This window comes from Punica granatum, chromosome 7 (assembly GCF_007655135.1).
Source record: "Punica granatum isolate Tunisia-2019 chromosome 7, ASM765513v2, whole genome shotgun sequence".
Taxonomy (NCBI): Eukaryota; Viridiplantae; Streptophyta; class Magnoliopsida; order Myrtales; family Lythraceae; genus Punica; species Punica granatum.
Window position 1 is genome coordinate 6,783,091 of NC_045133.1, and position 26,101 is coordinate 6,809,191.

General features: G+C 36.2%; 3 protein-coding genes and 2 long non-coding RNA genes across 5 annotated transcripts; 1 reads left to right on the forward strand and 4 right to left on the reverse strand.

Annotated features, from left to right (window-relative positions):
* Nucleotides 1-2,929: 2,929 nt before the first annotated feature.
* LOC116215038 lies at nt 2,930-5,315 on the reverse strand. The gene is made up of 2 exons (XR_004158399.1): nt 5,134-5,315; nt 2,930-4,819 (listed from the first exon to the last, which is right to left on the reverse strand). It is a non-coding gene; the product is annotated as an uncharacterized LOC116215038 (long non-coding RNA).
* A 1,972-nt stretch (nt 5,316-7,287) lies between these two features.
* Nucleotides 7,288-8,673, reverse strand: LOC116215097. Its single transcript, XR_004158405.1, has 3 exons — nt 8,445-8,673; nt 7,770-8,284; nt 7,288-7,664 (listed from the first exon to the last, which is right to left on the reverse strand). It is a non-coding gene; the product is annotated as an uncharacterized LOC116215097 (long non-coding RNA).
* Nucleotides 8,674-14,908: 6,235 nt separating this feature from the next.
* On the reverse strand, nt 14,909-16,790 carry LOC116214858 (MLP-like protein 34). The gene is made up of 3 exons (XM_031550337.1): nt 16,638-16,790; nt 15,516-15,717; nt 14,909-15,407 (listed from the first exon to the last, which is right to left on the reverse strand). The coding sequence occupies exons 2-3, from the start codon at nt 15,703-15,705 to the stop codon at nt 15,157-15,159; spliced, it is 441 nt and encodes a 146-aa protein (XP_031406197.1). The 5' UTR covers nt 15,706-15,717; nt 16,638-16,790; the 3' UTR covers nt 14,909-15,156.
* Nucleotides 16,791-18,232: 1,442 nt separating this feature from the next.
* On the forward strand, nt 18,233-20,763 carry LOC116212693 (Golgi apparatus membrane protein-like protein ECHIDNA). Its single transcript, XM_031547336.1, has 6 exons — nt 18,233-18,430; nt 19,242-19,298; nt 19,387-19,590; nt 19,710-19,769; nt 19,952-20,078; nt 20,378-20,763. The coding sequence occupies exons 1-6, from the start codon at nt 18,416-18,418 to the stop codon at nt 20,464-20,466; spliced, it is 552 nt and encodes a 183-aa protein (XP_031403196.1). The 5' UTR covers nt 18,233-18,415; the 3' UTR covers nt 20,467-20,763.
* A 1,021-nt stretch (nt 20,764-21,784) lies between these two features.
* Nucleotides 21,785-24,296, reverse strand: LOC116214351 (disease resistance protein At4g27190-like). Its single transcript, XM_031549771.1, has 5 exons — nt 24,238-24,296; nt 24,026-24,143; nt 22,676-23,502; nt 22,450-22,513; nt 21,785-22,194 (listed from the first exon to the last, which is right to left on the reverse strand). Exons 1-3 carry the CDS (start codon nt 24,294-24,296, stop codon nt 22,711-22,713), a joined length of 969 nt encoding a protein of 322 aa, XP_031405631.1. The 3' UTR covers nt 21,785-22,194; nt 22,450-22,513; nt 22,676-22,710.
* Nucleotides 24,297-26,101: the final 1,805 nt, after the last annotated feature.

The following is a 26,101-nucleotide window of genomic DNA, read 5'->3' on the forward strand; positions in this document are numbered from 1 at the left end:
AAATAAAAAAAAAAACAAAATCTACCAAAATATATTTTGCAAGAGAGGATGGTAAATTGAGAGGGAGAGAGGCGGCGGTAGTTGGTTGGAAATGGAAGTCGCACTACCATCCTAGGGGAGGTCACCTTAAAGCCTATACCTCCATCCACGATTACACTTGCAACATCATTCCCTGCATCAAGGTTTACCATGTCCTTGCATAATTTGTAAGTTGTGGTTTGTGGCTATCGAATCACAATTGCATTTATTTTTCATGTATTTTTCCATTTCTTTACTAGCAAATATGAGTATCGATTCTCTTAACACAAATCGCCATTACCCCTATCAAGATTTCTTGTGACCTAAATGCTCATTCTCTCGGTAGGTTCACGGTTTTTGTTTTATTATTTTGATATATTTTGTTTTATTTTTGAAATTAAAATAATAATTTTTTAAAATTTAAAAATGCCGTGTGGGCATTTTATGAGAATCTAGGGGTAGAAGTATACGAAACAACACTTTTAATATTAAGAAAAATTGAACAAAATAAAAGATTTAGGATAAAAAGTAACTTTAACAGGTTAAAGACCAAAGTTGAAATCTTTTCTAATAAAAAATCTAATAAAATGATGAAAATAGAAAAGTAATTAAAGATATTGGATGAAAATGAATCAAGAAAAAAGGAAAATGCCTAAAACAGAAAAGTAATTAAAGGTATAAAATCTAAACGATAAAAAAAAAGACCAAAATAGAAAAGTATTCAAATCTAAAAGACCAAATGTATGATTTTTCCTATTTTTACATGAAATCTTAGTTATGTAGGAAAAAAAAAAAGGCACTCTATTTCACACAGATTTGTAGGAAGATTGAAATAAGGAAGATTTTCTTCTTATTTCAAATATAAGTACAAACTAAAATTTAATCCACACACCTTTATCTTTTATCCTTCAATCCCACAATTTTAAAGTAAACTAGTGTAATGGCACGTGCGTTGCATGTGCAACGCGCGCATCTTATCATGATTAATTCCCAAAAAACAGAAGGCATCAATCAATTTTTTTAGGAAATTCCCCTTTTATTTTATCTTTTTGAAAATTTATTTTTGCTGTTACTGTTGTTCTTATACGATAGATTAAAACAGGTCTCTCTTCATGAGGGCCCTTCAAGTATAGTCCTTTTTTTCATTTAATTTTTCTAATTATACATTTTTTTTATAATGAAGAGTGTGCGATTTTTGCCCATGTATTTTTACGGTCCACGCGTGACCACCTTGTAAACCTATGAGAAAGGTAAATTTGATGGCGCAAGCAGTACAAATTGTTCAATAAAGAGTACTCTCTTGCATAATTTTATGGAGCATTATATATATATTTTTAAGAGAAAACTAATAAAATGGTCATTGAAAGATTTTAAAACTAATAAATTACTACCTGAAATAATTTTTCGAACAAAACGATCATTCAAATATCAGAATCCATAACGTTTTGCTACCACCATCAAAATTCCATTAGTGTCGTTACGGAAAAAATAACACGGACGCTTATGTGGCATCTAGTGGACAAACAGCTCCGATTAACGTGGCACTTGCTCAGGAGAGATGTCGTTTGTTCTCATTCAAAAAGCGACCGTTTATAAATAATAATAAAAAGGTTACCTGCCCAAAACGACGCCGTCCTCGCCCCACTCCCTTGCCCCAACGAAACGACGACGTCGTTCCTCTCCCCCGGCCCCACCGAACGACGTCGTCACCATCATCACCTCCCTCCCCCATCTGCAATCAAAATTAGGGATTTCCTGCCTCTGTTCTTCACGATTGCGGATTGGAGAGGCTCTGATAGGGTATTGTCGTTTACTCACTTGTACTGAAATCGACAAGAGCAAACGACAGTCTTGTTTGTCTTCTTCGAGGTTAGTCGACCTTCACTCGATTTGGCTTGATTAGAGCTCGCTTTCTGGTTGCTTAGTGTCTCTTTCCTTCAGTGGGAACTTTGCTTTCCGGTTGGGAAGTATCTCTATCCTTTACACTTCTTGAAAAAATAAAGAAACCCGAAAGAAAGAAGATAAATTGTTGTTGAGAGAGGCTTTTGAAGAAATTGTGATTTTGACCGGTTGGTGTTGGTCAGAATCGTTCGTTGATGCTATCTTGTCATTTTGGCCCTTTGATGTTTGCCTCCGTCAGAGGAGAAGGGCAGGGAGAAGTGCATATGATAGTTATTCCGTTGACTAATCATATTATAACTGTGGTATCATTGATAAATTTTCTACACCACTTTTCTAGTTATATAACAAGTCCTAACATTATAATTATTTTCCTTCTTATTAACAATATTAAATGAGTTATTTCTTATATTTCAATATCCTTATAATTATCATTTTAGCAAAGCGACCTAATAAAATAAAGAATTTGATTTCTAACTATTGAAAATAGAAGTTGAGCAAAATATAAAGAGATATTTGCTTTGTAAGTAATATACATTAATTAAAATATTTTGAAAGAAGTCTAAAATTTTGCTAACAATTATGAGTTCATGATTGTAACTCTAATATTTGTATAGAGAAGTTATGTATTATATCGAGTATTGGATTATTATGATTACGATATTATTGACAGAAAAATTATCAATCCTGCAGCACCGCTACGGCACTTCACCCTTGCACATGCCTTGTTTGTGCTTGTTCTATTTTCTGAATATAGTACAATAAATTATTCATATATCCAACTCAGAATGGACTAAGGTGTTACTTACTATGTAGCGTGGGTCCAATAAACACATAATTCTCTAAAGTTATAGTAGTAATGCAAAACAATATCCTTATTCTGCCAATACAATTCAAAGACATGATCCACTACAATCCTCAATTCTTGTATACCAAAACAATTTGGAAGTTTAGCAATGATGCAAATAAATTTTGATCCTAAATTGGATCAAAAGAGCATTGAACGGACAGGTTGGGCTAATCAATAGCTTTATAACTTCCACCAGCAAAGGACCTCTCAGACAACCCCTAAAAATTTGACATTAACTCGGAATATTTGTGAATAACGTAATGTAGTATTAGCCACTGTTGATAGGAGTGTTGAAAGAATCTCTTCCCCAATAATTTTTGGGGCTTCAAATCGACCCTCGCCTTTCATGCTTCGTTCTCTTAACCATCAAAATGCATTTCCACCATCAATCTCGGCAATGGGCAATCCAAGTGGATCTCTTTATTCCCATCCTTGTATACCTACATGTAGAAAATGATCAATAAGTTGCAAACATGAAAAATAAAACAGTGAAATAGCAATCATTCTCTGCAGTTCAATCTTCTAGTACCGCCACACATCAATGAACCCAAACGCCTATTCACAGAGTCTCTGTTTTTGAGGCTTGCTTGCACCTAAGATCATTACCAATAAGATTGATCCTACCAAACCAGCATAGCCCTTAATAACGCGATACTAAAACCAGAAAACAAGAACGATGAACCAGTCAGAGCACTTGCCAGACATACAAGGAAATCTAAAGCCCTTATAATGAATGATTAAGTTTTCTGGGGAGTTAGAATGAAGGCCTCTTTGTTCTTTCTTCCCGTATATAATTTGTGTTCTTCTTCACATTGATCGTGAGTCTGAGATGGGTACATCATTAGGCCCATGTTGCCCCGGACCTTGCAACTGCCAAAGTGGTCCAATTCACCCGTCTGACCAGGTTGGTGCCCTTTAAAGCTTGGGCTCGCATTCTTGGCCTGTTTATCACTTCACAGATTATTAGAACATCCGACTACTCTTGCTTCCCCTCCTCTCTCATCGGGGAATTTTCCTGAAACAAGCTGAGAAAATTGATGGCAAAATGTCAAGGCAATGGTACAAATAAGAAAGCAATCCTAGAAACAGGAAACAAGTCTACCGTTAAAAGATTAAGGTGTTGATGGAAAAGAGTCAGAAATAGAACAGCACAAAGGCGGTCAATCTGTCCATAATAAAATAAGTTATGGGCTTTCCTCTATGTGTAAGTCTATTACATTGTTAGTAGGGAATCTGTGAGGAACCAGGAGAGCAAATAATAAAGGATGAGATACCATGTGCTAGAAGATCTAAATATCAAATAATACTGTTAATATGCCATATGCAACCTTTGTTCCTCTTTGTCTATAACAGCAGTCCTTATTGTTCCATCAACTTACCAAGAAGTAGACCAGCCAAAAAGAGATAAAGACCACAGGGTAAACTTAGCAATATGCTTGTTATATTTGTAGACGGCCATGAACACATAGAACCTGGCCTATTTAGAAGAGAAGGTAAAGGTATAGGGCAAAAAAAAAAAAGATATGAAACAATGCAAACTGTAAGAATAGATGTGAAAAGTACCGAAATATGCAATTATAGATACGAAAGAACAGGCACAAGGAAGAAAAGCTGAGCCTGAATAAGCAATGTTCAACGCTAAAACAAAAAGGCTTAATCAGCTATAAGCGCCTCTCAAGGTCCCATAAATATTTAGACATTAGAAACAGGTTATGTATCGGACAAGATAGGCAAGTAACGAGGCTAAAAAGCGAGAAAAGTCAATCACGCAGAATAATTGATGCATTGTAGCATCAACCAGGTGGGGAACACAGTGGGCATCTGCAAGGCGAGGGAGAAAACCGGTTTTTGTTAGCTGCCTTTTGGACGAGGTGACAGGTTTCACAGCGACTGTATCGAGCTAAAATCATTTTTTGCTAACAGAAGAAGTCAACTATTAGCGGCAATTTATTGACAGTTGTTATGTATTCCTATGATACCACAGAAAGACAGAACTACTTACCTCTTGCCATGGCATTGAAAATGATTGGAGATTTGAGCAGGGCGAAGCACCTGCTTATATATAAGGCAAACTAACATCAATAATGCCGGTCCGGTACAAAATCAATGCATTTGGACAACATATATAGAACTTAAAACTTCAAAAGGAAAATGAAACAGAGCAGGTGAATAATTCTTCTCTTCCTAGAAGAAATAAGAAGGATTTTTTGCAATGTAGCAAAAAGATCCATTCGCTCTGGAAAAAATTACACCAAGCTAAACTATTTATTCCATAAATAAACCACTAAGAAAACGAAAAAGTGACCTCGGGCAGAAAGGAGAATCAAACAACAACCAAGTTCATAGCCAATTGTGCAAAATCTGACCTGTTTGTTGCGAAAATCTATCGACTGGCAACATGAAGGTGTGACAAGCGTTTGATCGAGCAGTTTGTAGACGATAGATGGCCACCAGAAATAGAGAAGACGGATTTGGCCAATTAGTTTAGCACCGAAACCCCCACATATGTGAAAACGCACGAACGAACGTGAAAACACATTAGGGGAGCTTCCTTTTTTATATACAAGTAATAGATTTTATCTAAAGGGTTAAATAATTAAATGATTAAAATTAAAAATTCTTTTTATGTAAATTTATAGATATATTCTTTTTATATAAAATTCTCTTTTTTTTATATGTTATTTTTTTAGTCATGATATTTTATTTGTCATGATCAAGTTGAAAACACTACAAGGCACGTAAGCCTAAACAGATTAGGCTCATAGGCCCTCAAATCGGCTCATATGCCCAAAAAAAAGAGTCATACCTTTAAAGAAGTAGTTATAGTTGTAAATATGCAGAAGATGATTATTACAGAACGCGTAAGAAATAGAAAAATATGATTTCTTGACTTTTTCTAATTTTCAATATCCAAGATATCTTTTAATAAATCATTAATAACTAAGTTAATTTTAATAGCATAGTATTAGCCAAAAAATGTCTCATATGAATATCATATTATCACTTAATCTAAGAACTACTTTTTGTGACATATTTATATTACTATTTTCATTTCCTTTCTTCCGCTTAGTATTATTTATGATGACTTCTAAATTATCATATGATTATGCAGCAAGCACTCATAAGTTTGTCTACTATGTCATTTTTTTCAATGTGCTCCCGGTATCCGATGATCAATGAGTGCCGCTTAATCCAGTTCAAGCTCGATTGGCTCGCTAAGGGGATAAAATTTTTCTAATCATGAATTTTCTCAATTTACAATACTCAAATCTGAGACCTTATTTGAAAAATAATTGCCGAGCCGCTTTAACTAATTCATGTTGGTTATTTTGTTTTTTAATTTATTCTGTTGTATTCATTATACAATAAATTATCATGAAAACATAATTATATCAGGATGGTTGTTTGCTCCCTCTCGCAAGCATTGCCCTAGTTTAGTACTACAGCCCACACAACGGGCATTAGATTTTTTATTTTATTTTATTTTATTATACTTCTAATTAATCAGTTAAAAAATAAAAAAAAAGTAAGAGGAGAAGATGTTTAACTATTTGTAATTATATAGTCATAATATATTTAGAGATAAAAGAATCCTATTTAGGTGGTTTAAATTAGGAAATAATATCTTTTCATGAAGTGAGATTTTCAGGGATTCCAGGGACGGCCTTTTTGGATGTTTAACCTAGACAAAGAGTGATGAATGTTCCTTCACACAGAGGAGAGGAAGAGAACATGACCTCTGGGAGCAAGAGGAGGTGGAGATTGAGATCGTGACGGCCGTGGCTCAAGTTGGAGAACCGACGACGTCATTTTTTCTCGTTTTTCTTCCAATCCTTGTTATCATGTTTATATTTTCTTCTAGGGATTTTATGTTTAGTGTTACGATCATGAGCTAAACTCCTTTATCTAAGCTTCAACGGAATCTAGTACTTTTATATAGAATTGTGAATTCTTTTCTCTATATCCATTGAATTCGATTGAATTGTTTATTATATCTTGTTCTTAATGCGATTAATTGCCTGAACCAATTAGTTTAATTAGGAAATCTGGATGAGCTTGGAAAAGGATTCTAGGTTAGGTTGTGGATAAGATAACCTAAGTTTAGTTTGACTTGAAAAACCGACTAATTTGTGTGAGAAATAGGAATATACCCGATCATCTTAAGTAGTCAATTAGCATTGATGATCAATGGGTTTCCGCTTATTAATTACCTGGGATTAAAGTAGTTAATTCAATACATGGAATATGTTTCTGTGGCACTCGAAAGAGACGTAGAACGATAATAGAACCTTAGGTTAATAATTCATGAATTTGATAGAATAGAGATAGAAGGATCGATTCTGTATGAAGTACTAGGAAAATTGATAGTCCTTGGTTCATCTCCATTGATTTCACTCGTTTTTATTTTGTTGTTTTAGTTTAGTTGTTAGATTTAGTTTAAACCGCCTTTCAAAAATTCAATTGTTTGGATAATGTGATGGCTTTGGTACTTAGAGAAGTCTATATCAGTCTTTGTGGGACAATACTCTTATTTACTCTATATTACTTGAGGCGATACGTATACTAACGTGTTTACTATTAGATTTATTGCAACAATTACAGTATTAATATTCCATGACGTACGTACATGGTACATCATATTATATAAAGCAGGGCATATGTAAGCATCGAGTTTCCTCACAGCCGCCGAGATCAAGTTGACGTAGCCATCAGGATTAGGGTGAATTCTCCCTTGCCTTCTTAAACTCGGTGATTACCTTAACGTACCCACTACATACCTGTAATATGAACTTTATACTAGTATACTCCTTTAGGATATCTCCCTCCACCATGCTGCAGTTTAGCGACTTTCTCGCGTCATTCGCTTCGATCTTTTCGGTTGACGTCATTATAGTCCCTAAATTACCACACAAAAGATAAATCAAGGATAATCTGATCCCAAAAGGTCACATTAACTGAAATCTCTGAATTTGAAAGATCCTCCCTCCCTCTGTTTTCTCACCCATGATTCTCTGCGAACTCCCCAGCTGCCGACCCAGTTGATCATATGGAAGTTCCCATCCGCCCGCCAAAAACCTTCAGTTTATTTCGTTTCTCCGTGGACGACTTGACAATCTTGAATCCGCTTCTACTTCGACATGAAAAAAGACATCAAACAAGAAAAAAGGACACTCTGGTTTTAACTCTACTAGCAAACGTTAAAGTAACTGAAAGCAACTAAAAATGGTTCCAGACTGGCCCGGATTTTCGAAGTGGGTCCAACGATCGTTATCTGTTCGGAAGCGTGGACACAGAGCCCTCTTTGGAGCTGCAACTGCGACTGCGAGGTGAGTTCTCCCTCAGAGCCGGAGCCGCCACCGGAGACGAACAGAGAAAGAGGCGTCGGAGTTCCTTAGAGAAGAGCTTAAAGATCCTGACTTTGATCTGGCCTCTCAACGGGGGAAGCCTTGCTTTCGGCTTCCGATTTGGCTTTGTCACCTCAGCTCCATTCCCCATTACTTTTTCTGATTGGTCTCCCTGAATCGAATCAGAGCAAAGACAATGAGCTTGAGATACGGAAGGGGGAGAGAGAGAGAGAGAGAGAGAGTGAGAGGGGGAGGGTGGGCGTTGATTGAAGAAAATGCGGCGAGGTGTGGGAATTATATACATACGCTCCGAGAGAATATTCGATGCGTACCAGACCAAAAGGCTGACATCATCATGCCCCCAAACAAAAAGGCTGACATCACCCAAAAAAAACAGCTGACATCACCCAACTCGATTTATCCTTGTACCAGACCACAAGGCCATTCCGGACCTCATTTCCCTCCAAGAACTTGATGGTCTCTGGTAAGAGTTGCGGGAGGTTGGATAAATCGTCCTTCATGAACTCGCAAAACAAATCGGCACGAGACTTGATCTCTACCTGCGCTGAGACCATAGACACTTGAGCCATCTTGATACGCACTTGAGAACACAGAAAGCAATTGAGTGAGCGATATGTATGAGTGAGGAAATGGTATGAGTGAGGAAATGGCCGTGATATATATACATGGAGGATAACGGCAAGCGCTGCAACCGTCTGTAAGTAGCGTACGACCGAATATTATCAAGTTGATGCTGTGACCACTCACTCAATAATGCACTACTAGTATAATGCAAGCTCTTGAATGATCAGTGGTTATTAATTTCATTTGATTCTTCGTCACGGTCCTGCTAATATAATGGTTGGTTGGAAGACAAAGTAAAAGATAAGATATTCCTCTTTAATTATCGAAATTATTAGAAAGCAGATTCCTAATTACTGTGTGGTCATTAGGCTGGAAATTTTTTTTATTGATCCACCTCATTACGTGATGCGAGGAACTACCATAAATTGCGGCCAAAGTATAATTAAGTGTTAATCGTGGGAGTACTATGCCATGACTTTTACTGATTTTTAACAAGTGTATTGATTCTTCCTCACATATGATCATTTACAATTTTCTTCTATAGGAGACCACGTCAATTAGCTTTATTTTGTTGCATTTGATGGTCCTACTATGTACGCGGTGATTTAAGGACCTAAATATATACAACATGAACCACGTGAGAAAAAGCCTGCTGCAGTGACCTCAACTATGACTTGGGATCGAGAGGGCCAGATCAAGATGGAACCACTTTTCATTATTTACTAGTTGGATTGCCCACCCCCGCTTGTTTCCATGGGCCTTTTGATCAGTCATTAATATGAAGTTTTTATCTTAAATTTTGGAGGTTTGGTCGAATCCGAGAATAGGTTAATTCCTTATGAATTTAACACAGTTACTCAAGCAATAGATTTGGATTCTATATATACGGTGTGATCCATGGAGATGGGTGATCAATAATGGATAACTAATCTTTTGTTAAACTCTCGGAATATATTAGAACATATATGCTTAAATTACCACGAGGAGATGATATGCAAACAAAGAAAGATCATTTTATTACATAAGATTATAACATGTCTAACTTAACCTAGAAAAGTTGAAATTAGTTTTATTATATTTAAAAGTACTTTCAAAAATTTATCTGTATGATATGTTCTTACTACTTTTATTCTTAACCAACTTATAGTTATCATACTCGTCTCATCTAGTAATTCATATGATAAATTACCTTCATATCATATAAGGTTCCCTCAAAAAGATTTAAAAATAATAGAAATGCATAGTAATATATGTGATATATTATATATTTTCCACTTCGAACTTTGAATATTTCGCCTAGTATTATAATCCTTTTGAGATGTGAAAAAGAAACTGAGAGTGTGAGGATCAGGTGAGATAATTATTTGTTATTATATAATTTACCGAAAATAAAATATTATAGATTTTGAATTTAATTTTTTAGGAGAATATGACGTTAATTTATATATTCAATAAATAAAAGATAACAAATATGCTTTATTATGTTATTAATTATATTTAGCAGATAATAAATATTTGAATGATGGCTGCATTTTCCAAATTTAATCCATTTTAATGCATTTTAATTTTACATGTAAAAGTTCATTAATCAAGAAAGAACATTTATCCACTTGCACCGTCATATATGAGGGCACTTGATCTGGGCCATCCATTTAGGCAACTGGTGAATTTTTTTTAAAAAATGTTTTTCAAATGTTATTTTTGGGTGTGAGCCATAATATTCAGAAGTTCAATTAGACCCCGACCAATCCAGTCGAGCTGGATTGGTCCACTAAATGGTAAAACTCTCCAAACTTGAATTTTTTCAATTATTATTTGCTTTTCTTAAAAATTGAAAAAAAAAAAAAAGAACACATAAAAAGGAGAACAAACTCAAAGGGGCTATGAGGAGCTCGACAGCCATCGCAAGCCACCAACACCAAGTAGAGCTTGCGTGCAACAAAGAGAAAGAGACATACGAAGCGGTGGGGGCCTGTGAAGTGGCGATTGACCTCACCATGACTGTGGATGCCGTCAACTAGCATCATCGTTATCAGGACAGCCTGGACAACTTCCCTCCCCTTCGGACTTTAAAAAGAGAGGGAAAGGCAAATTGGGGTGGTCTAGGCCTAATGTTGACCTCCGCCGTCTCAGGTGATGTCGTTGGCAGCCTCTGATGGCACCAGTGACCTCGGTTACAAGGTGATGGCCAGTAATGGTCTGCCTATTGACTTCTATGCAAACCTTTTCGTTATCTATCTCTCTTTTTTTTTTCCTTTTCTTTTGTTAAATAAATAAATTTAAGGAAATTTTGAAAATAAAATTAAAAGTAAAAGTAAAAGTACATGATAATTCTAAAATTAAATTAATTTTTAATCATTATGGCAAAAAAGAATAATATTTACCACTTTTAAAATTTTTTTAAAGTAAAAAGTAATTTTTTTGGCCATCATTTGGTGTTCACTCAGATATATGAAAACTTAATGGGTTTCGATTAATTTAAAACAAGAATAACTTTAATTACATGATAATTCTGATTCTATGTTTTCAGGTTTTAAAACTGAAGATATCTTTAATTATATTGAGATTTTCTAATTTTTCTATGTTTCTTGAAATTCCTCATTATTCTAAATTATGTCATAGTTCCATTTCTTGGTTCTTGTTATGTTCTTTAGTTCAAGATATGTTAATTTTGTTACGTAATAATTTCAATTTTTATATTTTCTGGAAATTTATTGAAGTTTAGTTATCCTAATATTATTTTTTAATTCCAATATTAAGTTTTTCAAAGTATTTTAAATTTGTTAAAGATTATTCGGCAACTTGATTTTTTTGATCAAGTTATCGAAATTTACAATTTATAATAATCTTAGTATATTTGGCTATAATAAGTTGGCACTAATTGTGATAAAAAAAATTATATATATGATATTCTAAATCCAACCGATAACTGTTAACTGGTTATTACTAAATCCATCTAGGGAACTGATGTTCTAACCGACAAGAAAATTTACTAAATCCAACCTTATTATGACTTGTGATGACCTCTACACATTTCGTGTTAACTGGTTATTACTAGTTGTGACAACTTCGTACATTTTGTAATAACTCCCTATTTTCAACAACTTAAACCAATGTAATTTAGTTGTCATAACTTGCTATAATCTCTATACATTTTGGGATAACTATTTATCTCACTAGGTGCAATAACTTCAGTATATTTGCTAGTAACTTCCCATTTTTAACAAGTTATCACTAATTAAATATTATCACGATAATAACTTTAATATATTTTGTGATAAATATCACTAGATGCGATAACTTTGGCGCATTTTGTGAAACTCCATCTTCAACAAGTTATCACTAATTGAATTTAATTATCATGACATATGATAACTCCTATTCATTTTGTGATAACTAGTTATCCTAGTTGTGATAATTTCAACACGTTTTGTAATAGTTTCCTATTTTCAAAATGTTAATACTAATCGAACTAGATTATAATGACTTCTGATAAGCTCTATATATTTTGAGATGACTAGTTATTACAATTAGTAATAACCTCGCAACCTTTTTCATGACTCTTTACTTTCAACAAGTTATCACTTAATTACACGATTGATGAATGTTGCATCAATTTAATTTTTTTTATACCCAATTACGCGATCTCTGCGCATTGCGTGGTAACATTTTATCAATACTCTTACAACCAAATTAAGATAATAAACACATATGATGCAAATAAATAGAAATAAAAGATGTATGTATCGAGTATATTTATCACTTTAGATGAATTTGCACCGAGTAAATTTATCATTATAAACTGTGAGCGCAAGATAATAAGTAAGTACTTATTCTATTGTTATAAAAATGCGAACAAATTATTTATATATATATATATATATATTATAGTAAATCAATTTTAGAGAGAAACAAATAGAAGATGTGTAAAAATCAGATATCATGTAAGAATAAAGGTCTAGAAAAAACTAAAACAAAATAGAAGATATATGTAAAATGAATTTTTATGTCCAATATTAATAGGATACGTAGGTTGAATTAAAAAAAAGTATTTTGTATCTCGATGAATTATTATGGATAATCGAGAAGACTTTTAATTTTTCGAGAAGGCCGATAATTATGTTTCAATACATACAAATAATACATAATATATATGAAGTTAGTTGAATATGATTAAGAGAAGATTGTGGTTTTGGTCCATAAAAGATCACAATTGTCATGGTTTTGGTCCCTCAAAGATATTTGCCATGTTTTTCGTCCCTCAATTTCCATTCCGTCTAATGTTTTAGTCATGCCGTCATCTGCATGGGCAAACCGTAATGGAAATCTCATGTGGCAGTTAATATGGATATAACTCTGTTAAAATGTGAATTTTTTAATTGCGACGGAGAACAACGTTGTTCACCCATCCCCCCCACCCAACCTAAAAACGGTGCTGTTTGCTGCCTTCTTCTATTACCAGAAAACCCCTGCAATTGCCTTTTACCCGAAATCCCCAATTTGAATCCCTAATTGCGAATTGGCACCCCCAAATTGAAACCCCAACCTTGCCACTCTAATTACAGATCAATTGCAGAAGAAAGAAGAAGTTTGAGGCTGGTCATAGTAAATTACAGTTCAATTGCAGAGGAATGAAGAAGTTCCAAGTGAGGGAAATGAGCCTTAATCAATTGTCACTCCAATTATAATTCGATTGCAGAGGAAGAGATGAATAAAGATCGCAAATCGAGCATGAGATGCCACTCCAATTGCAATTCGAGCATCTCCAGAGCTGGGTCGATTATTTGTTATTGTGGACAAAGAGGACGTCGAATGATCTCGAAGACCATTGCAAATCCTCATCGATTATTTTATAAGAGTCCTTTATGGAAGGATGAAACACATACCTGCAGGTATTTGGTTAGAATGGCTGAACCAGTTCGGTCTTAGGGTAGGTAAGCAGGCAAGGAAGATAACGACGTCGTTCAAGCCAATTTGTTAGGGGGTTTAACCGAGTTACGTGCAGCTCATACGCCATATATTTTCGTCAAATTTTACACATGCAGACGATGACATGACTAAAACAATAGATGAAATGGAGATTGAGGGACAAAAACCATGGCAAATATCTTTGAGAGACCAAAACCATGGCAATATGATCTTTCAGAGACCAAAATCACAGTCTTCTCTATGATTAAAAAATGAAAATATTTATTTAATCAGAAAGTCCAATACATTAATCTCCCAATTAAAAGTTAAATTCTCCGAACAACCTAAAGAACAACTAACCACAAGCTGAGGATTTTAAAAAAACGGTCTCTCATATGCGCTGCTTTAGCATTTATATATTATAATTGATGATCATTAGTTTTTTTTAGCAACAATTAGATTTCTGCTTGCGCCAATTAGGTCTTGCTCTTGGTAGGTCCTTGTTGCTCCAATTGGTAATTGCATGTAGCAATTAAGTCCTTCAATGAGAAGTAAATTCTTTAGGGAAAAAACAAAAAGCACTTTGGTCCCCCGACCTTGGGATTAACTAATGTTTGTCCTTAACCTTTGAAAATTTGCATGGAGCCCCCTATCTTTATGAAAAATCAGCACTTTACCCATTTTTGTCTATAAATGGGTGGCCCATGATACTTTTAAGGCACAAAAGAGTAATTCGATTTGATCAAAAAATTATAAAATTATAACTATCAAAAAATTAAAAAGAAAAAATAACATAAGAGATGATTGATGAGATCGAAGGATGGGGTGGGCGCCCTCGCTTGGCCATCTCACCCCCAAATTGAGGTCGCCGATTAGCTCAAATCTCATGGGCTAACTCTGTCAGCTGGTGGGGTGGTTGATGGGGGCAGCCCCATGTCCGATTCGAGAGGTCTCAAGCGACTGATTCGATGGTGGGTTTGAGCTTGCCAAGTGCGGTAGTTGGTGAGGGCCTCCTCACCCGCCAATCTCCTATGTATATTTTTTTAAAATTTATTTTGTTATGGTATTTTAAATCAAATCAAATTACTCTTTTACTCATCGGAAGTGTCAAGTGTCATGCATGTGATTTGTTTTGGTAGGAAAATGGATCGAAAGGGGTAAACTTTTTAATAAAGGTCGGGGGATACGGTAGAAATTTTTAAAGTTTGGAGGCAAGTATTGCCTACCCTAGATGTTGAGAAACATTACTCAAAAAAAAAAAGAAAAAAGAAAATGAATATTGCATATGGTTGACTTTGAACTGTTCCACAATGAAAATCACACATCAATTCCCATATTATTATCATCATCATAATATTTTCCGATTATAAGGAAGATAATTAATCTAATACAAGAAAATTAAAACAGAAAATTTAAAAGAGAACGGATAATCTCACTATGAGAATCTGAACTTTTTCCGCATAAGCTTATATGATTGAAGCTGTGGATGTCTCAGTGATATGGCTTCTGTTTATTATAGCATTATGCATGATGTACACACGTCATATTAAATCAAGCACGGCAGATGTAAGCATCGAGTGCATTGATCGTCATCGCGAACAAGCCGATGTAGCTATCTGGATTGGGGGAACTCTCACTTGCCTTCTCAAACTCGACGGTTGCCTTAACGTGCCCGCTGTTCACCTGAAATTTAAACTTGATACTGTTGTACTCCTTCAGGACATCCCCCTCCAGCACGGCGAAGTTAAGCGACTTGCTCAACTCGTCCACTTCGAGCCTATCAGTTATCATCATTGTACTCCCTAGATAACCACACGAAAGACATACCAAATATATTTTGTCAGAATTACTCGTCAATTGATATGCTCGACTCATTCAAGAGATCCTTATATTGTGTCTTCACTACTTACCGTTGATGGCATATTTGTACCAGACCACGGTGCCATCCCGGACCTCATTTCCCTGCAGGAACTTGAATTCTTTGATGAGCTCCGGTGCGAGCTTTGGTAGCTGTGGCAAAGCGCCCTTCATGCACCGGTAAAACACATCTGCACGAGACTTGATCTCTATCTGCGCCGATACCATCGCGATCTGAGCCATCCCGACACGTGCCTGCGAACATGAAAAAAGCAATTGAATGAGCGATATCTGTATGCCAAAGGAGTTTGCCGTGCGCATCTATTTATATTATATTAATGCTGGCTCTTCAAGACTCGAGCAATGAGAGGCTTCCGTCCGATAAATGAGAGTTTGCCACGTCAGCATTTTGGAAATTTTAGATGCATTTTGTTAAGTGTCCTTTTAGCTCACTACATTCTCTAGGAAACGGGAGTTTTGTAACCGTTTCTGCAATTACTAAAAATTAATTATAAAAAACTCCAACTCAGACTCTCTCCCCGTATCATGAACTGCACGCAAAAGTATAATACTCTTATCTTATATTCCTCAATTTAGATTAGTCTCCTCGCTTTTTAATGTTGCTTTGTTGATCTTGAATTGTATAATGAATGTATATTAACTACAGAATGTGGTAGCATGTGCATTCTCATAATATGTGCATGAGTTTCTTAAAATTCTGATGCCTGTGAACTTTTTTCACCCTGCTTTGAAGCACTTGAAGATAGAGCATGTCAAGGCATTCAAATATAAGTTTGCCACGTGAGTAAATCAGTTCATGCCCTGCATTTCCTTTTACTTATTTATTTATTTATTATCGTTATTATAATTAGAAGAATTCGTTCGCTACATAATATCAATCCAATGATAAGTTAGGATCAATACCAATATCATAATGTACATTAAGATATCGAAGGGCAAACAGGAATCCAATATCAGCAAGATGAAAATTTGAAGCCTTTTCTCCCTTTGAGATAGTTTTCAATGTGATCTCTCATAGAATCTAGGCACAGTGTTTGAGATTAATTTCTAAAAGTGATCATCATTAATCAAACTATCCCTGCAGTGCAATGTTTAACGAGCGATGTAAACAGTTTTGTGCGAGGATAATTGGTAGAAAACGAACTCTAACATACCTTTCGCAGGAGAGATAATTGATCGGCTTGATTGGAGCTGGAGTATCCACTGACGCATGGATGGTGTTAGATTATAACCATATGCTCTTCAGTATATATATATACACACAAGGATTATAACTGCAAGCCCTGCGACCTTCAGTATGTAGCTTATAACGGAATATCGTCAAATGGATACTGACCACTCAATATATATAATACATCACTACCTATAATAATTTATATATATGTGTGTGTGAGTGTGTATATATATATATATATATATAATGCATCACTAGGAGCAAAAGCAGCGTCATTTGGGTCCGGCCAAGACTCTTTGATCAATGCGAACCATTAATTCCATTTGATTCCTATTCGCGATCATCCGCTTGCCATTACTAATATAATATAATGGGCGGGGGACAAAGAAAAAGACACTATATTCCTCCTTAGTTATTAAAATTATCAAAAAGCAGATTCTGAATTAATGTGCCGTTCCTTTAATATATAGGTCGGATAAATCATCTTTTCAATATTCTACTTCATTACGTGGGCGAGGAAGTATTAATAAGTTGCGACAATCGTATGAATGAGTAATAATCAAGTGAGTAATATGCCACGACTTTTGCTGATATGAAAAGTGTATTGGTTCTTCCTCACATATGATTCATTTACAGATTTTATCTCCTGCTCGGAGACCTCGTCAATTAGCTTTGTTTTGTTGCATTAGATTGTCCGAATATTACCCAGTTATTCAATAGCTCTAAACGTAAACAGCATGACCAACGTGAAAGAAATGTATTTTGATACAGTGTCATAGTAGTCTATTTAAAATCTTAATTCGATTTTCATTAATGGAATTCTCACGTTCCTATATTTACCGCCTTCCATCTATCCCCTGTTAGAAAAGAAAAATAAAAAGAAATACAGCACAGTCAACGTAGTTCAACTGAGCTAACATATTACTACCTAAAACGAAACTGCTATTTTTTCTCTCTACATATTCTTCCCCCCTTCCCCACTAAATCTTTTAATGGTTTTTATTTTTCTTTTCTATTACAAGGAATATCCATAAATCTAATAAAAAATGAAAAATTAAATTAAGGGTATATATAGTTTCATTAAATCGAACTTAGAACTTCTTAATTCATAAACGAGAGTATATGTCATTACACTACACACTCTTTTTAATTAGTGCTTTAATTCAATGCTTCCCAACTTCCGTTTCTCCATTTTTTGTTTTCTCATTCTTTTTTAATAAAATTGTATTATTCTTGGACTGAAATAATCTTGCATGACCTAACTAAAGGTAATTTGAGAAAAAAATAATATAGAGTCTTCTAATACCTGTTTTGATTTTTCATTGTTCTTTATGTATGGTTTTCGCGCGAAGCGCGATTACGTCGCCTCTAGTAGGTTTAGATACTGGGTTGATCAATCATTTCGGCCTGAACGTCGGCTGCTCAATCGGGCCCGGACCAAAACATTGAGGCCTCGCCCCATTGGCCCATAGAGCAGCTCGGTCTTCGTTTGCGAAACTAAAGGCGAATCAGGGACTTGATAGTAATTATTAAAAAATATGGGGGTATTAGTGGAAAAAAAAAGAAACACCATCACCATCTTCTTCCGCAGATCTGCGAGCTGAGGATTCAAGGCGAGAGCACAAATCCGCAGAGGGAATTCTGTTCGACGAAATTCATCTTCCTCCCAGCGAGAGATCGTTTGTTGCCGAGAGAATTCTTCTATTCGAGGCGGTTTCGTCCTCTGAATAGCCCCTATCGGCTGCCGCGTCTCGTGAAATGGATCCGAACCAGGTGAGTTTGATTCGTTCCGCATTCCCCTGTTCGCCACAATTTGTTGTTTTTGCCTCTTGATGCCGCGGAAAATCGATCTTGTCGCGTCACGCATTTGTATTGCGACTTTGCGTGGTTTTGATTGGTCTGAGCTGCGAGTTTTGTTTGAGCTTGGCTTGGGTGATTAGGAGATCGGCGTGTAGGGGGTAGCTGTTGGTAGGTGCTGAAGTAGTGCGCTTGCATTCTGTGTAATTTCGATGATAGGGCTAGACAACAGAGAATTGGAAGTTTCTGTGCTAATATAGAGGCAAAAGAAGATATTAGTTCCAGCTATATTCAGTAGAGACCAGTAAAGCTAGAGATCCTTTATGATAATGCTTAGTCTATTGATGTGGGAACTAGATGTCTTGATCTGATTGAGTTGAAGTTTGGGAACTACGTCGGTTTTTCAAATCGTTTAGTTCGTCTTATGGGCTTTGTCATCCAATAGATTGATTTAGAAACGTGTTAAATATGGGGGAAAAATGATCTTGAATAACTCTTCCAGCATAAGACGGCATGCATTTTGTTCAGCTAAACATAAAGATCGAAACCATAGTATTTTTGCCCGTGATTGATATGTTTGTGAAAGAAGACTTGCAGATGGATTTTATAGTTCTCGTAATTGTTTTACCACTTCAGGAAGCTTTAGGGGCTTTATATGTGGCCTTGAAGTTTTCATTAAATAGTTGTACGAAGAAATCACGTCTGCACTGCTTAAATTTTCATTTCATAGTGCTTCTGCTTTTCTTATCATTTGCTCCTATATGTTATAATTTTCCATTTTGTGCAGCCTGTACAGGAAAACTATGCCAACCCGAAGACATGTTTCTTTCACATCCTGTTTAAGGTAAACCATTGGTTTACAGTTTCTGCTGCATTGCAATTCTTCATATAGCCAATCACGTATTAAAATTTGTGACTTCTTGCCTTGGCAGGCTGCGGGGCTGGCATTTTACATACTATCAGCCCTTTTCATTGATAACTTTGTTATCATTTTTGTGGTGACTGTTCTTCTCGCTGCTCTTGATTTCTGGGTCGTCAAGAATGTGAGTGGGCGTATACTGGTGGGTTTGAGGTGGTGGAATGAGATAAATGACCTCGGTGAGAGTGTCTGGAGATTTGAGTGCCTTGACCAAGAGGTTAGCTTAATCATCTGTGGGCTCTAGCTTATAATTGCTTACTTAAGAAGCATAATTAGATCAATTGGTCTACTTTTCTTTCTACTCTCTTTATAACATATTTCTTTACTCGGTACTAGTCATTGGCCCGGATGAACAAGAAGGATTCTTGGCTATTCTGGTGGACTCTTTACCTTACGGTAAGCATGCGTGCATCCTTCTAGATCTCTGAATGGATCTTCCGACCGAAGCTGATATCCTCAAGCTGTAATGGTTGTTTTACGGACTAAAATATAGCAGTTCCTGCACATGTTGGATATCGCCTTTTTCAACTTTGCATTTTTTTCCACTTCTCTTGCCTAAAGGAACTCTTGTTTCATAGGCGGCTGCATGGACTGTGCTCGGAATATTTTCCCTCATAAGGTTTCAAGCCGATTATCTCCTCGTTGTTGGAGTGTGCTTGACCCTCAGCGTTGCAAATATAGTTGGCTTTACAAAATGCAAGAAAGGTGCGCTGTCATTTGGATCCTATTCCTTCACTATTAAACAGCCTAAATTCTTTCTGGCCTTTTACTATCATTTTATTTGTTATATCAACCTCAAACTCTGATAAACCATATCTCTAGTAGTTATGCTGGTTGTGCCTTTAAATTACACTACCTAAGCTTGTGTTTGCTAGCTAATATACTAGTATTGAACGACACACATGTTATTATTCCTGTGGTTTCAATGGCAAACTCTTATGTTTCCCTTAGTTGTGATGGGCCTGAGCTGTTGTTGATGAACGTCTGGTGTTCTATACTTTCAGATGCCAAGAAGCAGATTCAGGCATTCGCCCAGCAGACAATCGCATCCCGGGTTTCTTCCACAATACAATCAGCATTCAGTGTGGTATGAAATGCTTATACACAAACAGCATTGGACGAGAACCGCGCTTACTGAGAACTGTCGAGAGTTGGTGCCAAATATGTAAATGATTTTCCCAGTGGGTAGTTTACTGCATTTTAATGGAAAGAGAAGGACGAGTACTTGCTGTATCGAACATCAGTTAGGAGTTATACAGCTATTTGTATCACCTCTTTTTTTTTTTTTCTCAAATGTATTTCCCATGGTCTTGGTAATGAATACTGGGAAATTTTACTGATGGATCTCCATTGTTTTGTTACATGCCAATCTGATTTGGTTTGCTGATCATTTGTTCTCAATATCATTGCCATTCGATCAAAAAGAATACTTTTGGTTTTCTTGTATGGAGAACGTCGATGTATTTTGCCTTCTTAATAAAGGCAGGCTGTAATGCGTCTACCGAAACATATGTCCAGGAGAATGTAGCTAGACCATTTTCGCCAATGCTTAATTGGACTGGTTGGAGCTTAGTTTCACAATTTGGATCAAATCTGATATATGTAATAAAGACCGAAAGTCACAAATGTCCTTTGTTGTTTTCCCTATTTACATTTTGTGCAACCTCCTTGTTGCCGCTTCCACTGCTTTCTCCGCCGGATTTCCACCTTTGGTAAAAACTACGACACCCTCCCCGCTGTCCTCGAGCCAGTGAAACCAAATCCGGCCTCATGCATGAGCCAAATCTAGCTCGGGGGGCTCATGGAGGCTTGAAGCCCTCTGAGCAGTTCAGGCCCCAAGCCACGCCTAGGTCTCCGAACCCCATGGCTGGGGTCGCGAACCTGGCTGGCATTGGTATTTGAGTTCTAGTTGGTATCTACATACACACATATATATATATCTAATATCAAATCCTAGAGCTGGCGTCTACGATGTCACTTCATCAAAATTAAAATCCACTTCTCTTATATTGTTATATCATTAAAATTCTAAACCCTCTCATGTCACCATACCCGCATTTGATATTTTGTAGTTTTCTAAAAAATTTTAAGGTATAGTATCAGTATGTAGTTTCCTAATAATAAACTAGAGTTTCCACTGTTAATAATAATTGTTGTCTTATAAGATTGCGAATATTTTAATTAGGTAACTATATAATTTAATAGTAAATATAAACTGTTATTGTTTATACAGTTGTACATGAAATATTTCGGTAGTTTAAAGAAATAGTCTGCACAAGGTGTTTGATATTAATTATATTATCACATACAATTTTTCACAAAAGAGAACCTATTTTATCACATATAGAGGGTTTTCCATATTTTGAGGAATATATGCTTAAAGATTATTTAAACATTACCTGTTATTTAAATTAATTAAATATTTATAAAATTGAGAATAATAAAAATGGTTTATCTGTGCAATATTACCCGCACGAAGCACAGATAAAGGCACAAAGTATTCCATCTAGCCAAAAGAAAAAAAAAGTACAAAGTATCTCAATTTTTCGGGGCGTTGGGGTAATGGGCATACCACGTGGTACTGTATCACAAGATATATCAAAAAATCTACTTTGGCAATAATAATTTTTTTGATGATATTATTAAAAACCAAAAGGAATTCGGGAACCCTATTGACTTGTGCCGTACAAGACGTCCTCCAATTCTTCAATCTATCCGCGATCCAGAAATCTCCCAGCAGCAGAAAGTTTTAAGAATCAGACTCCAGAATTTCAGATTTTGGTTAGCGAACGATAGTGGCGTGATGACTCGCGAACAAAACCTGAAATAGTTAGATTGTTCAATACTATATTGTCATATATATATGCATCGGCACTATTGTGTACTTCATAACATACTAAAATGGTACACAAACATACGAAAATATCGGCATTCCTGCTCGTGCTCGGTACAGACAATAAAGCATCAGATGAGCCATTGATGATTGCAGAAGACATGAAAAATGAAAATCACCACATCTAACTGCCAAAATCAAATAAAAGATGGATGATGGAAGGGTCAGGACATGAGTTCTCACCTAAATAGGCAATCTGATGATGATGCAATGCTACTCGTTGTTCGACTTGAATGAATCCACCTCCCTGCAGAGAATAACATAGTGTTATTTATTAATGGTATTGTTTTTCTCAAACACAAAAATCCTGACCGAAACAATCACAGCAACTTGCGCGCCATGTGCAGACGGTCGGCCAGGAAGCCAGTTTTCTATATCAATTCATTCCCTCTCTTACAAAAATAGCTACCTTGACGTGTATCATTATTATCCTGTTAGGCCCCGTTAAAACTGCCGACTACAACGCCATTCCTGGATAGGGATTTTGCCGTATCCCACACCGGATATGATGAAGACATAAGGTAGTAGGGCAGTCTTGGCCTCAGGGTAGGCCCACTCCAGAGATTCCCACCATTCTCCATCTCCATCTCCACGTAGTGTTATCTCCTTAAGAGAAGGGGGAGGAGAAGCGATTATTCCATCTAGCATTTCAATCCTCTTAAGCATCGGACAGTCTCCTATTTCAATGACATGTATGAGATCCCGAAGTCCAGTCCAACTGCATATGCTCTCAAGTTCCTCGAGGCCGTTCAATATTAAGGTCAGCTGCCTTGTCCTCGATTGGTGAGCGGATGATTCAGAGGGGGACAATAACAAGCTGCCGGTGGTGTTGTTTCCAACCATGGCTCCTCCTCCGTTCTCTAATCCGTGGCCTATCACTTCCTTCATCTGTTTACAATGCATAACAGTGATTTTTTGGAGTTTGGGGAGGAGCATGAATAACTCAAGAGTTAGCACCCTCTTCATCTTATGACATATGTCGACTCTTATTTCTGTAAGAAGACCAAACTGCAGGGTGGACGTGGCTGGAAGTTGTGGTGGCATTGCTATTATCTCCTCCGTCTGTTCACAATCATAAACCTCAATAGAGTTGAGGTTGGGGAGGAGCGTGAATAACTCAAAAGTTAGCACCCTCTTCAACTTATGACAGCTGCGGACATTTATATATTCAAAAAGAAGAAACTGCAGGGTGGACGTGGGTGGAAGTTGTGGTGGCATTGCTATTATCTCCTCCATCTGTACACAATCATAAACACGGATGCCGTTGAGGTTGGGGAGGAGCGTGAATAACTCAAAGAGTTAGCACCCTCTTCATCTTATGACATCCGTCAACCTCAATTCCTGTAAGAGAAGGAAGGAGGAGGGCGGACGTGGCTGCGGGAAATGGTTGAGGGGATGGCATTACTATTATCTCCTCCATATTGGTGGCCTTCCAAATTTGAATCCACTGTAGATTTTGGAGACGAGGAAGCAATTGATGCCCCACCACATTCTTCAGCTTTGGACAATTAAAGGGCCGTTTGGATTCAGAGTTAAAGTTACTTTGATTTTGATTTTGATTTTGATTTTGATTGCGGAAAAGGACAAATGAGATGTAGTTATAAATTTGACTTGGAAAACGTGTGTTTTTGTTGTGTAGTGTGTTGAGTTAAAGTTAAAATTAAAGTTAAAATCAAACCTTCGAGATTTATAGTTTCTATGGATAAACATCGAGCAGACTGAATATGCAGGAATATTGGACCAGGAATGCAATTAGTACCGGCACGAGCACGCTTGATGCAGTGCCGAAGTTTCCCTTTCCGATGGTGAGGATAGGTTCAGTTCCAATATCATAGAACTCTGCATCTTCAAGACATAGGTTCAATTCCCACTTGGACCTGCTTAGTCAGACAAAGAAACAAAAGGAAAAATATTTGAAAAAGCATCATTTCAATCCTCTTCTGCGGGCAGATCTATCTAATTCCTGCTTACTTTGGTATAACTAGACTGCCCTGCTGAAGTAAGGAAGCATAACAAGCGCCGAACTTCATGTTCCATGTTCCGTCACCGTATCCATCACCAACCCAAAGTAATGATCAAGCCATACATATAGAGAAACAGATTAAAAATAATCACGTACTCATAATTTCCGCGGAGGCAGGGCAAGTCGACCTCCAAGATCTCGCAGAGATGGGACGATCACCGGCCTAAAGATTTCCAACAGGCTAGCAGATCGGTGAAACTCGGCAAAAGGAAAGATCTTGCAAGCGGAGTGAAGCCGGCAGTTTGAGAGGAAAAGGTTTCAACAAAGAGAAAAGTGAAAGCGTTCTCAAAGTCAAAAGTTGCTTCTTGCTTGCACAGTGAAAATCAACTTGTGGGGGAAATTGCTCAGTCCCCACCTAATGGGAATAGATAGATGAAAACATGCTCAATTTTTAAAGTTTCAGCCCCTTGAAATGATTAATCTTAATCATGAATTCGCAGGTAAGGTCCCGGCATGACACTCATTCATCCACGGGTGGATGCTCTTGTACTAATGTAAGAACTAAGAAGTAGAATGTGAAAGACAAGGCTCCAGAGCAAAAAAACTAAAAATACTAAAATTGATTCAATTTCAATATTATTTCACTGGTATATGAAGGATTACGATTTTCAAATATCTAATATTTTAGTTCAAATCTTAATGATTGAAACTACTAAATTTGATCTAATTTCAAGACTCTATAGTGCTTAAAATTTAAAAGAATTGCAATTTACAGATATTTAGTATTTTAATTCAATGTTTTGTACTATTACTAAAAAGTTTACTCTAACAGTAATACGTACTTATACTATTAGCGATGTTTTTATTTGGTGTAATTTTTTATTTAATATTTATTTAGAATATGTTTTATTTGGTGTAATTTCTTAAATTTTTTTATGTAATTTTATTTATTTGTCGTAATTTTTTAAAAAACTTATTTCAACTTTTCTTTTGTTCTCAAGTTTTCTTAGGCTACCAAATGACCAGATAAATTTTATTTAGTTGTCGTAATTTTTTAAAAACTCATTTCTACTTTTCTTTTGTTCTCAAGTTTTCTTAGTCTACCAAATGACCAGATAAATTTTTAAAAATGAATGTTTTAGGTTTTTAAAATTTCCATGTAATTTTTTTGTTATTAGTTTTTTAAACCTCCAGCTCCAACCCCTCCATCACCAGCGCCCCCGTCACTAATTGGACATCCCAATGCCTAACGCGGGCAACGGATTATTACCTTGCGGCTTTGCAGACCACCATTGCAGTGAGCAGCTAGCCAAGTTGAAGAAACGACCGGGTCAGCAATCACTGTCAGTGTACACACTATACCAGCGGAGCATGGGATTGCTCTGCCTGGAAAACCAGAGATTCGAGCTGAATTGGGAGAGATCTCGTCAGTGCGCAGACTCGAATCGGCAATTGGCAGCTCAGAGATGGATCTGAAGCAGAGACTGAAGATGCCGATGCCGATGGCTTCCTGCCAATCGGGCGCATATGTTTCTGTTCTAAATTGTAATCCATTATCTTTGGTTTGTTGAATCGTTTAGTTCGCCTTATGGGCATTGTCGTCCAAGAGATTGATTTAGAAAAATGTTAAATATGGGGGAAAAATGAGCTTTATTTAGAAACATGTTAATTATAACTTTGTACATGAAATATTTCGGTAATTTAAAGAAATAGTATGCACAAAGTGTTTGATATTAAATATATTATCACATACAATTTTTCATAAAAGAGAGACATATATTATCACATATAGAGAGTTTTCCATATTTTGAGGAATATGCAACGTACATTATATGCCTACAGACATTATAATTATTTAAACATTACTTGTTA